General features: G+C 42.5%; 1 protein-coding gene across 1 annotated transcript in view; it reads left to right on the top strand.

Annotated features, from left to right (window-relative positions):
* LOC144496025 (gamma-aminobutyric acid receptor subunit alpha-2-like) overlaps positions 1 to 13,368 on the top strand; it is a 274,394-nt gene that overhangs the window by 222,102 nt on the left and 38,924 nt on the right. Inside the window, exon 8 of the mRNA XM_078216981.1 lies at positions 5,324 to 5,476. Within this exon, the coding sequence (XP_078073107.1) occupies positions 5,324 to 5,476 (153 nt within the window). The remainder of the gene's footprint in view (positions 1 to 5,323; positions 5,477 to 13,368) is intronic.

Here is a 13,368-nt window from a genome sequence, read left to right as displayed (position 1 = left end):
AAATTCGGGTGCTATTCCTATGGTGCCATTAATGGCTTCAGCTTCTACCACTATTGAGCAAATGAATGGCACGGTAGGGAGACACGGAGGCACAGTGGTTAGCACTGCTGCCTTACAGCACCATGGACCCGGGTTTAATTTCCGACTTGGGTCACTGTCTGTGTGGAGTTTGCACGTTCTCCCCGTGTCTGCGTGGGTTTCCTCCGGGTGCTCTGGTTTCCTCCCCCAGTCTGAAAGATGTGCTGGTTAGGTGCATTGACCCAAACAAGTGCCGGAGTGTGGCGACTAGGGGAATTTCACAGTAACGTCATTGCAATGTTAACGTAAGCCTTACTTGTGACTAATAAATAAACTTCTTTAACTTTAAACTACCTCCAACACTTATGGGGTGAGAACTAGCAGAATTGGGAAGCTAGAAATTGTGACTCGCTGCACTTCTCGTGAGTGAGCAGGCTGTCTGCAATAATCAGGCTGCTGTTTGTAATCTTTAATTCTTACGAACTAGCTGCCCAGTCCAAGATATTTTATTGCTGTTTTGATCCTGGTTGTAAGGCCAGCTGCCTGGGATGGTTAATTTTAACAGAAATTATATATATTAATTACAAATATAGAGTACTTTCAAATCCGTGTGAAAGCAGAGGACCATTGTAGAATCTTAGTGGATTTTTCATGGGGAAATTAAATAAATTTTGTTCTCAGTTTATACCAGTAACTATAGTGGGAAAATAAATTGGTGTTTAAACATACTAATTTCTTTGCATGTTTGCTCTTTCATATTCTGATGAAGCATCTTAAGGATACTTCCAAATGGAAGTATTCAATACTGTGATCGCAAGTTCCCCTGCCAGTTTCAAGAAAGCTTGGGTTTTCTCAGGAAAAGAAAACAAATTTTAAAAATGCAGGTATTAATATAGATTGCCCAAGTGGACATTAGCTAGCAAGCAGAGCGTGCCAGTTTATGGTTTAATAATCTCAGCCGGAGGCCTGGTTCTATTTTGAGGGTTTTACATTTATTAGTATTAAGACAGGTGGTTGCAGGCTGAAAATGGGCAGCTCCCTGCTCTGATCCACCCCAGCATTCGACCGTCTGACCAGCTTCAGGGTTCAAAGAAAGAAGTTCACCATTCTCCAAAAAAATGACTAAGTACCATTTTGGCTGAGAAAACCGGTGTGATTCACGCTGGCATGTTTGATGTGAATCAGATCACAATTTTCCCACACTTAGTCATTTTTTAGGAAAGTGGTGAGCTTCGCACCAATTCTGAGAGGCGTGGGGCCAGCCAGTAACCCCAGATTCACAGAGATCAGGGCGCCCCAATATCAAGGTAAAATTGGAGAGCACTCCCTCTCCCCCCCCCCCCCCCCCCCATATCACTCATTGAAGGAATTATCCATCCTCTAACAAAGATTGCCGCATCTGGATTCTCCTTTGTGACCCTCTTCATGTCGCCCCACTTGATGACCCTTCACTTTGTGACCCCTCTGTATCACCAAGTTTCTCATTGAGAGAGTCCTGGTGGTCCAATGGAAGCAGCCATGGGCTTGTTGCACTCATCCCTGTCATGTAGGTGCGAAAGCTATTGGGGCAGCACGGTAGCACAGTGGTTAGCACTGCTGCTTCACAGCTCCAGGGTCCCGGGTTCGATTCCCGGCTCGGGTCACTGTCTGTGTGGAGTTTGCACATTCTCCTCGTGTCTGCGTGGGTTTCCTCCGGGTGCTCCGGTTTCCTCCCACTGTCCAAAGATGTGCGGGTTAGGTTGATTGGCCAGGTTAAAAATTGCCCCTTAGAGTCCTGAGATGCGTAGGTTAGAGGGATTAGCGGGTAAATATGTGGGGGTGGGGCCTGGGTGGGATTGTGGTCGGTGCAGACTCGATGGGCCGAATGGCCTCCTTCTGCACTGTAGGGTTTCTATAATTTCTATGAAATATGCCACCATTATCACAGGAAACATTCATTTAATGAAGTGGATCATCATATAACATTCAATCTAACAATGGGCGGTACGGTGGCACAGTGGTTAGCATTGCTGCCTCATAGTGCCAGGGATCTAGGCCTCTGGTCACTGTCAGTGTGGAGTCTGCATGAGTTTCCTCTGGGTGTTCCGGTCTCTTCCCACATTCCAAAGATGTGCGGGTTAGGTTGATTGGCCATGCTCAATTGCCTCTTGGTGTCAGGGGGATTATCAGGGTAAATACGCGGGGTTACAGAGATAGAGCCTGGGTGGGATTGTTATCGGTACAGACTCAATGGCGAAATGGCCTCCTTCTGCACTGTAGGGATTCTGTATTGAATGAGCACACGTGTGTGTGTCTTTGTTTCTGCATGTACTCTCCTTCCTGAACGTTCTGCCATTCAGTTACAGCCTGGAGGAGAGTGAGCAGGAGGCCATCATCAAATCATGGGGATGCCCAGCATTTTGAGAGAGTCTTCCTCCATGGTAGGAGCCCCTTCTGTTGCCCTGGCAGCATGAGGTGCCAGTGTCAGTGGCAGAGCAACACAGGAGCCACATCACAATCAAGAGTGCCGTGTGAGGGGCTCTCCGATACAGTCAGCTGTTATTCATCACCAGTGTGATGTCCAATTCGCCCTCCCTGTTTACCGATGGCTTGCAGGTCTGCACAAATACTCAGAATCCCCAGAATGTGCTGCTGGCTTTGGCTCCCCAATAGCTACCAATCTCTGCATGGAGGGCACCGTGCATGGAGATGAGGAGGTGATTGCAGCATTTATGACCTGAGTTCTATGACTTGCACTTGTCACAGAGGTGGTCATCTCCAGCCAGTGCCACATACACATGCCCATTCCATCCCTTGTCCCAGACGTACTCCCTTGCACCCCCACAGGGCCAAAACGTGGTTCCTCAGATCCTTACCACCCTCCCAGAACTAACTGCATCTTCTCATTCAGCTGATCTACCACGTCTCGAATGGCCAGAACCAGAAGCCTTGCTCCAACTTTAACACGACGCCGAGAATCAGCACCTTCCCACCAGCCCTTATGCATGTTCTGGATCTTATTTCCCTGCAAAGGCAAGGGGACAATGATGGGTTCCATATCTGGAGGGATCCAACCTCTGAGCGTAGTTCCAATAAGCTCTGGTGCTTCTCTCCTCTTTCGCTTTGCACCTCCCATGCAATGTAACCTCCTCCAATCCCATGTCCTCGACCCCGGGAGCCTGGCCAGCTGTCGATGTTGCTTAAGGTGCCATTGTGGACACACAGGGAACACTGATGCACAGTGACAGCAGCACTGTGTATCATTTACAATTTACACTGTGGCAACTCAGTAAGGCTCCTCCGACAGCATTTTCTAAACTTAGGACCTCCACCCATCTAGAAGGACAAGGGGAGCAGATACCTGGGAACACCACCATCTGCAGTTCCCCTCCAAGCCACACACTGTGAACTGCATCACTGTTCTTTCACTGTTTTTGGGTCAAAATTCTGGAACTCCCTCCTAACACTGTGAATGTACCTACACCACATGGACTACAGCGGTTCAAGAAGGCAGCTTCCCCAGGGTAACTAGTAATCGACAACAGAAGTGCTGGCCTAGCTATCGATATTCACATCCTGTGAAACAATAGAAATGGTGTGGAGATGCTGGCGTTGGGCTGGGGTAAACACAGTAAGAGTTTTAACAACACCAGGTTAAAGTCCAACAGGTTTATTTGGTAGCATTTGGCATTTGCTACCAAATAAACCTGTTGGACTTTAACCTGGAGTTGTTAAAACTCTTACTGTGTAAACAATAGAAATAACAGTGCTGTTGTCTTATCCACTGACAGTGTGTGACATCACTGTTAACTCTGATCCTTAGACAGCCTGATGCCCTTATGTCAGTGTGAGTTTGCAGTGAGTAGAAGTTTGACTTACCCTAGTGAAGCCAATAGATTATTCATCCCTTTTCTACACTGCAGGACAGTCCTCTTTGTACCACATGAGCACTCCCTACCCTGGTGACCTCCTCCCAGGCCAGTCAAACGGGAGGGCCGCCTGGTCTCATCTCTTGTAAAGAGAAATTCCAACTTATCCTCAGCCACCTGGATGAGAATATCCAGGGAGGCATTGTTAAACCATGAGGCCAAAAAATTGCTGCCTTCTCCTCAGCATTTTCTTTTGTGGAATCCAAAGTTCCTGGCCTATGGTGGGTGACTGTCTGGGTGTCATTTAAATTTGGTGCTTGATCTTTGGAGCCTATGAGGTGACGGCAAGGTGGGCAACATCCTGCCTGTCCCATCATGAGATTTGAAATGTTTTCTTGTGGATGCATAACTAATGAGCATAATTAATTGAAAAAGTCACACGTTGTGTGTATTCCATTCTTTAACCAACTTATTATAAACAATGCTCATAAGTATTTGGTTGCTCCCAAACTACTCTACAAATTGTTTTCATTTAAACTGCACCCTAGGCCGTATGATATTCTATATAATCAACACTGTTGTACCTATTATGTAACTGCAATTTACCAAATGTTAGTGAATAAGAGTCACACCTGTTGTGTAGATACGGCTTTCATTTAAGAGATAGTGAGATGCATACAGATGATCAGAATTGCTGCTGAAGCCTAAACTTCATGTGTCCTTTCTTAGATTATTTGGAAAGATCTTTGAAGTCGTATAATAGGAGGCCGTTTGGTCCATCGAGTCTGCATCGACCACAATCTCACCCAGGACCTATCCCCATAACCCCATGCATTTATCCTAGCTAGTCCCCCTGACACTAAGGGGCAAGTTAGCATGGCTAATCCCCTAACCTGTATATCTTTGGACTGTGGGAGAAAACCGGAGCACCCGGAGGAAACCCAGGCAGACACGGGGAGAATGTACAAACTCCACATAGACAGTGAACCGAGACCGGAATTGAACCCGCGACCCTGGTGCTGTGAGGCAGCAGTGCTAACCACTGTGTCATCGTGCCGCCCCAAAAATAAAAAATCAATTTCACAGTTTTGCAATTTGGCTCAGTGAATTACTTTGAAAACGTTTTGATTTCACTTCTGTGAACAAAGTCCACTTAAAATAATTTTGTGTTTACAGCACTTGTGTGCTGCTTGATATCTATTATCAGAATCTAATACATTTTTGCAGTTTGAATCTCTAACATTTCTATAGCATATCAAACCAGAACAACAAATAACTACAGGGATTAGCATTGACGCTAATCTTCTCCCTTTAGTTGGTTTAAGTTAACTAAAGTAAGTAGATTAAGTTTATAATTTGTGTATAAAGTTTATTGAGAACTTTAATTAATGCCTTATCTTACAGAATTAGTTTATTTTTTCACTGCAGAAACATTCTTTATTGGTGTTTAATTTCAGGTGAATACAAAGTTATGACAACATATTTCCATTTGAAGAGGAAAATTGGATATTTTGTGATCCAGACGTATCTGCCATGTATCATGACTGTCATTCTTTCACAAGTGTCATTTTGGTTGAACAGAGAGTCAGTCCCTGCAAGGACCGTCTTTGGTAAGTAAATTTAACACAGCCAGTGGAATATTTAGAAGCTAACATATAGATGTCTTTGACAACTCCCGTGACAATATTGAACTAAAATAAATATGTCTTAATATTTTCAATAGAATATAGTTACTAATGACCTTTTATTTTTAAGCCTTGAGGTAGAAAGGTCAAACGGGTAAATTGGTTTTGCACCATTAAGCTCATGTTAGTATGTGCTTGATGAAGGTTGTTTTCTATATTACATTTATAATTTTTAGATATACGATACAGGAAAATGAGTAAATAACCACTAAAATATAACATTCAACTTACAGCCATCAGGAAATGTAATGCTTGCTCGTTGTGATCATGTGAACGGGCAAACCACATTGTTAAATTATTACAAGCTAGTCTTTGCAAATGGCAGATTTTTAATCGATTGTAAGGGATTACTGAAGATGATAAATACAAGGTATTGATCTGGGAGATTACCAACCGTAAATAAGTTCGGTATAAATGTGCTGTAGATGAATATACACTATCCAAACTTATTGGAAAATATGGGACAACATCAAGCTGCAGGAATTCTGCAAGTTTGTTCATTCCAAAACTGAATTTTCATTTATCCCACGTCTTAGTAGTTGATATGATCTTGTTATGAGTCAGTTTAAAATGTTAGTTTTTCACATTTTTCAAACCGATAAATGCATTACCTGAGTAGAATTGGGTGACATAAAGGTTCCAAATATATTGAGTTAGTTCAGCTTTGAACTAAGTTTTATAAGCGGCTTTTTTTTTGCGAAGGTGTTAGATCTTATTACATGTAGATTTTAGTTACCCCTCTCAATAGAAATGCAGATGAGTACTATTAAGCCCAATGCTATTTAATTCAAATTTGTAAGACAGAATGAATGAAATCTGCTCATCGCGACACTATTAATACTTCTGAAGCAGCTAAAAGAGCACAAACCTGGTCACCATCATCGGTATCCTGTCTAAAACAGTATGTGGCTCAAATCTCTCATTTCCGAATCTCCTGTCTTGCGCTTCTTATCTGATATAAAAGATGGAAGGTTTAGTGATATAGCTGTGGAGTATAAGATTGTTGTGCATCATGGTTTTCATGAGCATGGAGAAAGCCCCAATTCTTCCGTGTTATAAGAATTCAAGTAGCAACACAAGATGGATAACTGCTGTGGTTATTTGAAGACAGTTAATGCAAACCTGAAATAAAACAGATTACTGAGCAAGGAACTAATGGATTTTTTCTTTTTAAGTCCAGTAATTTTTCACAAATAATGTTATGGAGACTATATCAGTATTCCATATTGAAATGTGTTTAGCTAGCAGAGAAAAGTGCTAACTCTACAAAGTCATACAGTTGTACAGCGATCAGGTTGTCTGCTATTGTGATGTCGATTAAGGGATAAATATTGGACAGCTCACCAGAAGAAGTCCTTTTCTCATCTTGGAATGCCATGTAATCATCTACATCCAGTGGAGAGGATAGATGGGGCTTCAAATTAATGTCATAACTGAAAGAGGGCAACTTTGACAGTTCTGTACTCAACCTAGATACATACTAATATCTCTGGACGGCGCTTTGAATCCTCAGCCTTCGGACTCAGAAGTGAGAGTGAGCCAAGGCCGACACTTTAGTGACCATTTGCACAACCTATGGTATCCGTTAAATGCTGGCAAAGTTTAGCATCTTCAGACTCCTCTTAAATACCTTAAACAAAGTGGGCTGAATTTCCACCGGGTCAGGATGACCCAGGAATCCTTTAGAAATGGCAAGTGGGTCCTGATTCTATGATTCATTACCTCTTTTCCGGGCTGTCTAATTTTTGAGAATGTCTTTAAAGAGTGCAATCCAGTTCCTGACAAAAGCCTGTATCTGGCACTGCCAAGTTGGCTGGCTCCATTGCAGTGATTGGCATGTCCTACTCCATCACAATATTCTTGAAGTCAGGCCAGGGTTTTAAAGAGTCGTGATTCATGACCCCTCAGAGCAGTCATGAAACTTGGCCTGCATGGGAGGGCCTTTCAAAAGGTGAAATCAAAAGTTTTTTATACCAAGCAATGGCATTTCCATGCCCATTCACCTACTATGTACTGCACTGTATAGGACCAATAAGCCCAATAAGGACAGTAAGTTGTGTTTTTCATAAAAGTCATTAATTCATTGCTCTTCAATATCATTTTTCAAAAAGTTATTTCTTTGCAAGACAATAAAAGTGCCAATCATCCAGACCCTTTGAAGTATCAATAACAGAAACCACAAACCATTGAAATCTCTCAACTTTGTGTAAATAAACATTGTGAAATTTACCGCAGACAATAGAGAGCCAGAGCTGTCACGCAAGCAATGTTTTCCCTGGGGCACAGCTTTTTAATTGGGATGACTGGGCTCTCAGCCAATGGGCATGGAAGAATGAGGGCTATAGCTTGGCATAGGAGGCAAGAGAGGCCATGAGAGCTGGAAGGGCACAGAGGAAAATGTTAACCAGGAAGAAGACCTCGGTTTTGTTTAGGGTGGGATGTTAAAATCATTCAAAGTTTCAGCTCGTCATAAAGCCAGATTCAACTAGGGGAAGCAGTGGCCTAGTGTTATTTCACTAGAGTAGTAATCCAGAGACCCAGGGGAATGGCTCAAATTCCACCCTACAGCTAGTGAAATTTGAGTTCAGTAAAAATCTGGAATTAAAAGTGTAATGATGACCATGAAATCATTGTTGATTTTTGTGAGACAAAAATCATCTGATTCATGAATGTCCTTTAGGAAAGGAAATCTGCCATCCTTACCTGGTCTGGCCTACATGTGACTCCAGATCCACAGCAATGTGGTTAACTCTTAACTTCCCCCTCAAGGGTAATTGGGGATGGGCAATAAATGCTGCCGCTGCCAATGTTCCATATAAGAATAAATATACTGGCCAACTTGAATGTTTAACTGCAACACAATAAATTGCTTGTGGGGGCTGCAAGTACTTGAAAAATTGAGGTTGTTACTGGTTTTTATAAAAAGATTTAAAATTATGAAGAGATGGAAAAGCATAATGTCCAAACTATGTTAGGAGTTGAAAAGTAACAACAAATTTATTGGAGGATCTACTGATTGTACAGAGTCGAAAATGAAACTCGGGCAGGAGCCTGTAAAACATCCCAATGACATCACCATCAAATCATGTGATTGGCTCTTAAAGCAATCAAGAAACCACTTAAATATATAACATCCCTTCCTCTTTATTTCTGTAGTCATGACAACAGATTACTCCAATGTTATACATAGGATCAATAATACTCTAGACACCGTACTTTGCACCATTAATCATTATATTATCAGTCAATAAGAAAGTTGACAAGGAGGACATCTATTCCTCTTTGGTTGTACAAGATGTTCTGGAATTTGGCTGTCGTTGACACTAAGTATGACTTGGAACTTCAGTCGGTACTTTTTCTCTTGGAACTAATTTAGCATCATTCTCACGAGATATAGTAGCATAGACACAATCATCAGGCAATTCGGATTCAATGAAGTCTTCCGTAATAATATTCACAACACTAGGGACTAAAGAAGTTGATACTTCTGGAGATGATGCTGAGAAATAATTTCACGATGATGATAACAAATCCAACACAGTTCTCAACTTTCTCTTAAAGATTAGTAATGCAGGTGTACTTTGTGTAGTCATATGAGGAGAGTTTCTATAAGATGTCAGAAAGCTATTCACATCACGTGATAATGAACATTGCTCTTTTGAAGCTTTTAAAGATTGTATGAACCTTTCAGCTAATCCATTGGTTGATCGATGATAAGGTGCAAATTTTATATGTTGAATACCATTTACTTTGAGATAATCCTCAAAGTCTTGTGAAGTAAACTGTGAACATTTATTGCTAATAATCTTGTTATGGTTTACCAGATCTTGCAAAAATTTCATTAAGTTTTTCAATGGTTTGTTCAGATGCAGTAGGTCTCATGGTAACTTCTGGCCATTTTGAGTGTGCATCAATTATGACTAAGAATATGTAACCCTCAAACAGACCAGCAAAATCTACAAGAAATTGTTGCCATAGCATTTAGGCCAAGGATGTGCAGGAGGCAGTTGTGGTGTATTTCTTCTTCATGCACAGGATTGATACTGTCCCACTTTCTCTTCAATCTGAGTATCCAAACCTGGCCACCAAAAATAACTACATGCTAATTCCTTCATCCAGACTATCCCAGGATGTCCTTCACATAGTTGTTCAAGAAATCTTCCACGTAGACATCATAGGAGGAATGATCACTCAGATTGTCATTGAGCTTGTCCACTCAGCTTTACGCTGGCCATGATGTAACAGTTTTAACAGCATGATCACTTCCGTGTATATCCTAAAATGCTTCAGTTTTTGTTGGTATGTAGTCTAAGGAATAACATCTCAAGATACAGCAGTATCAGTATCAACCTTCATCCTAATAGGTTGTCCACTTATCTTCGGAATCACCCAGAATCTATATGATTCATTCTGTATGGATAAGACACTCACTTGTAGCTCTTCATCATATTTCTGGATGTTCTCTTCTTCATAGTCATAATTCTTTTTTTCCATGTCCAAAGATGTGCGGGTTAGGTTGATTGGCCATGCTAAAATTGCCCCTTAGTATCCTGAGATGCGTAGGTCAGAGGGATTAGCAGGTAAATATGTGGGGATAGGGCCTGGGTGGGATTGTGGTCAGTGCAGCCTCGATGGGCCGAATGGCCTCCTTCTGCACGGTAGGGTTTCTATGATTTCTATGTTGTAAATTATTTTTGTCAAATGCAATTTGTTCTTCATTTGAAGATACCCATATTCTTCTTATGAATATGCTTCTCAGTGAAGCTGGTCTAGCTCAACAAGCTTTGATAGCCATTTTGCTACACTTCTTGCATTGAATATCCTTGCTCCAGCATTCACTCGCTGAATGGACCATTTTGGCACATGTGTGACATGCTTGTTGCTGTTTTGACGACTTATAGTCAGTTCCCAACTTGTGGGTCTTCATTCCTGCACCAAATTGTGAAGCCTCTTTAGCAGTCAGTTCCATCAATACTGTGATTTCGACTGCTGTCTTTAAAGTCAAAGCATGTTCAATAAGCAATCTTCTTTGGATAGACTCATTTGGAAGACCACAAACTAGGTGATCTCAAAGAGAATCTTCTGATGACTTGGCAAACTCACAATGTTGTGCCAGCCTTTTTAACATTGCCATAAACTGAGCAATGCTTTCGCCTTCCACTTGATTTCTTCTGTGAAACCTGAACCATTCCATGATGATCAATGTCATTGGAGAGTAATGATCTTCAAGGATCTTTAAGTCATCGTAAATTTTGCTTTCTTGCTTTGTTTGATGAATCAAACTTTGAAGCAAATCAAAGGTTTTACTTCCTAATGTACCGAGAAAAGCTGATACGAGCAACTCATTTTCAATTTTATTTGCTGTTGAAAATGCTATGCATAGGAAATCTATGATTCATTTTCTTAATTGAAAGGGATCCATGGTGCCGAATTGACCCACCATTTCACTTGCAGGCGCTAGCGACTCAGGACTGCTCAGTATATATTTTTTTACTGTCGTCCCGGTACTCCCCTTTTGACCTGGAGACTGTTGACTTGATGTATTATTTTTTTTCAAATGGCCCCCAACCGTACAGCAAAGCATCCCTTTTAAAATATTCCAAATACTGCCTGGAACCTCACCGTTCATTGATCATAAACTCCCCCTCCCTCTTTTAAGACTACACAGAGTTTCCACCTTTTTTTAACTGTCTGTTGAATCTCCCGCTCTGCTGCCAAACACTGCAACACACGCCTGGACCGGCAGCTTAGAGGATTCTACCCGATTTTTTTTTCCCTCAGCAAGATGCGCGATTAGTTTTTCCTTTTTCCTTTTATTTGGTCTTCCTTCGCTTGCACTTCGATCTTTAATCCTGTTATATTCGAAGAGGAAGGCCCACAATGTTTTTTTTTTAACTTAGGATCTTTCCTTGATGTTTTCGATGAAACAAAATCCCGACTTGTTGCCAATTTTCGTTTTGTAATGTTCCAACTATAGGTTGGGGGGAGGGGATCGAGACGAGGTGACTGGGAGCGAGGAAACAGAGAAGGGTTATAGACAGTGCAAGAGGGAGGATGGACGGGTGATAGAGAAGGGGAGAGCTCAGACCAAAGGATTGAGATGTGTTTACTTTAATGCCAGGAGTATAATGAATAAAAGGGATGAGCTCAGAGCGTGGATCGATGCCTGGAAGTGTGATGTGGTGGCCATTACGGAGACTTGAATGTCTCAGGGACAGGACTGGATACTCCAGGTGCCGAGATTCAGATGTTTCAGGAAGGACAGGGAGGGAGGCAAGAGAGGAGGTGGAGTGGCACTGCTGATCAGGGATAGTGTCACAGCTGTAGAGAAGGTGTATGGAGCAGGGAGGTCTTGCTGCAACTGTACAAGGCACTGGTGAGGCCGCAACTGGAGTACGGTGTGCAGTTTTGGTTCCCTTATTTGCGAAAGGATATATTGGCCTTGGAGGGAGTACAGAAAAGGTTCACCAGGTTGATACCGGAGATGAGGGGTGTGGCTTATGAGGAGAGATTAAACAGATTGGGTCTGTACTCGTTGGAGTTTAGAAGGATGAGGGGTGATCTTATAGAGACATATAAGATAATGAAGGGGCTGGATAGGGTAGAGGTGGAGAGATTCTTTCCACTTAGAAGGGAAACCAGAACTAGAGGGCACAGCCTCAAAATAAGGGGGGGCCGGTTCAGAACAGAGTTGAGGGGGAACTTCTTCTCTCAGAGGGTAGTGAATCTCTGGAATTCTCTGCCCATTGAAGTGGTGGAGGCTTCCTCGTTGAATATGTTTAAATCACGGGTAGATAGTTTTCTGATCAATAAGGGAATTAGGGGTTATGGGGAGCAGGCGGGTAAGTGGAACTGATTCGCTTCAGATCAGCCATGATCTTGTTGAATGGCGGGACAGGCTCGAAGGGCCAGATGGCCTACTACTCCTCCTATTTCTTATGTTCTTATGTTCTTATGCTGTGGAGGGATTGTCTACAGAGTCTCTGTGGGTGGAAGTTCGGAGTGGGAAGGGGTCGATCACTTTGTTGGGAGTTTTCTACAGGCCGCCCAATAGTAACAGGGAGGTGGAGGAGCAGATAGGGAAACAGATCCTGGAGAGATGCAGTAATAGCAGAGTTGTTGTGATGGGAGACTTTAATTTCCCAAACATAGATTGGAATATCCCTAGGGTAAGGGGATTGGATGGGGAGGAGTTCGTTAGGTGTGTTCAGGAGGGTTTCCTGACACAGCATGGGACAAGCCTACAAGAGGAGAGGCTGTACTTGATCTGATACTGACCAATGAACCTGGACAGGTGTCAGATCTCTCAGTGGGAAAGCATCTTGGGGATAGCGATCATAACTCTATCTCCTTTATGCTTGCATTGGAAAAAGAGAGGATCAGGCAAGCGAGGAAAGCGTTTATATGGAGTAAGGGGAAATATGAAGACATAAGGCAGCAAATTAGAGGAGTGAATTGGAAGGAGGTATTCTTGGGGAAATGTACTGAAGAGAGGTGGCAGTTTTTCAAGGAATGTCTGTCCAGAGTTCTACAGGATAACGTTCCGAGCAGACAGGGAGGAGTTGGTCGGTTAAAGGAACCATGGTGCACGAAAGCTGTGCAGGACCTAGCCGAGAAGAAAAGGAAAGCATACAAAAGGTTCAGAGAGCTTGGCAAAGATAGGGATCTAGATGAGTATACAGCTTGTAGGAAGGGACAAAGAAGGAAATTAGGAGAGCCAGGAGGGGTCACGAGAAGGCCTTGGCAGGTAGGATTAAGGAAAACCCTAAGGCGTTCTATAAATATGTGAAGAGTAAAAGGATGAGACGTGAAGGAAT

The sequence above is a fragment of the Mustelus asterias genome, chromosome 1 (genome assembly GCF_964213995.1).
Source record: "Mustelus asterias chromosome 1, sMusAst1.hap1.1, whole genome shotgun sequence".
NCBI classification, from domain to species: Eukaryota; Metazoa; Chordata; class Chondrichthyes; order Carcharhiniformes; family Triakidae; genus Mustelus; species Mustelus asterias.
Note: the sequence above shows the minus strand (reverse complement) of the source record. Positions and strands in the feature narration are given on the sequence as shown.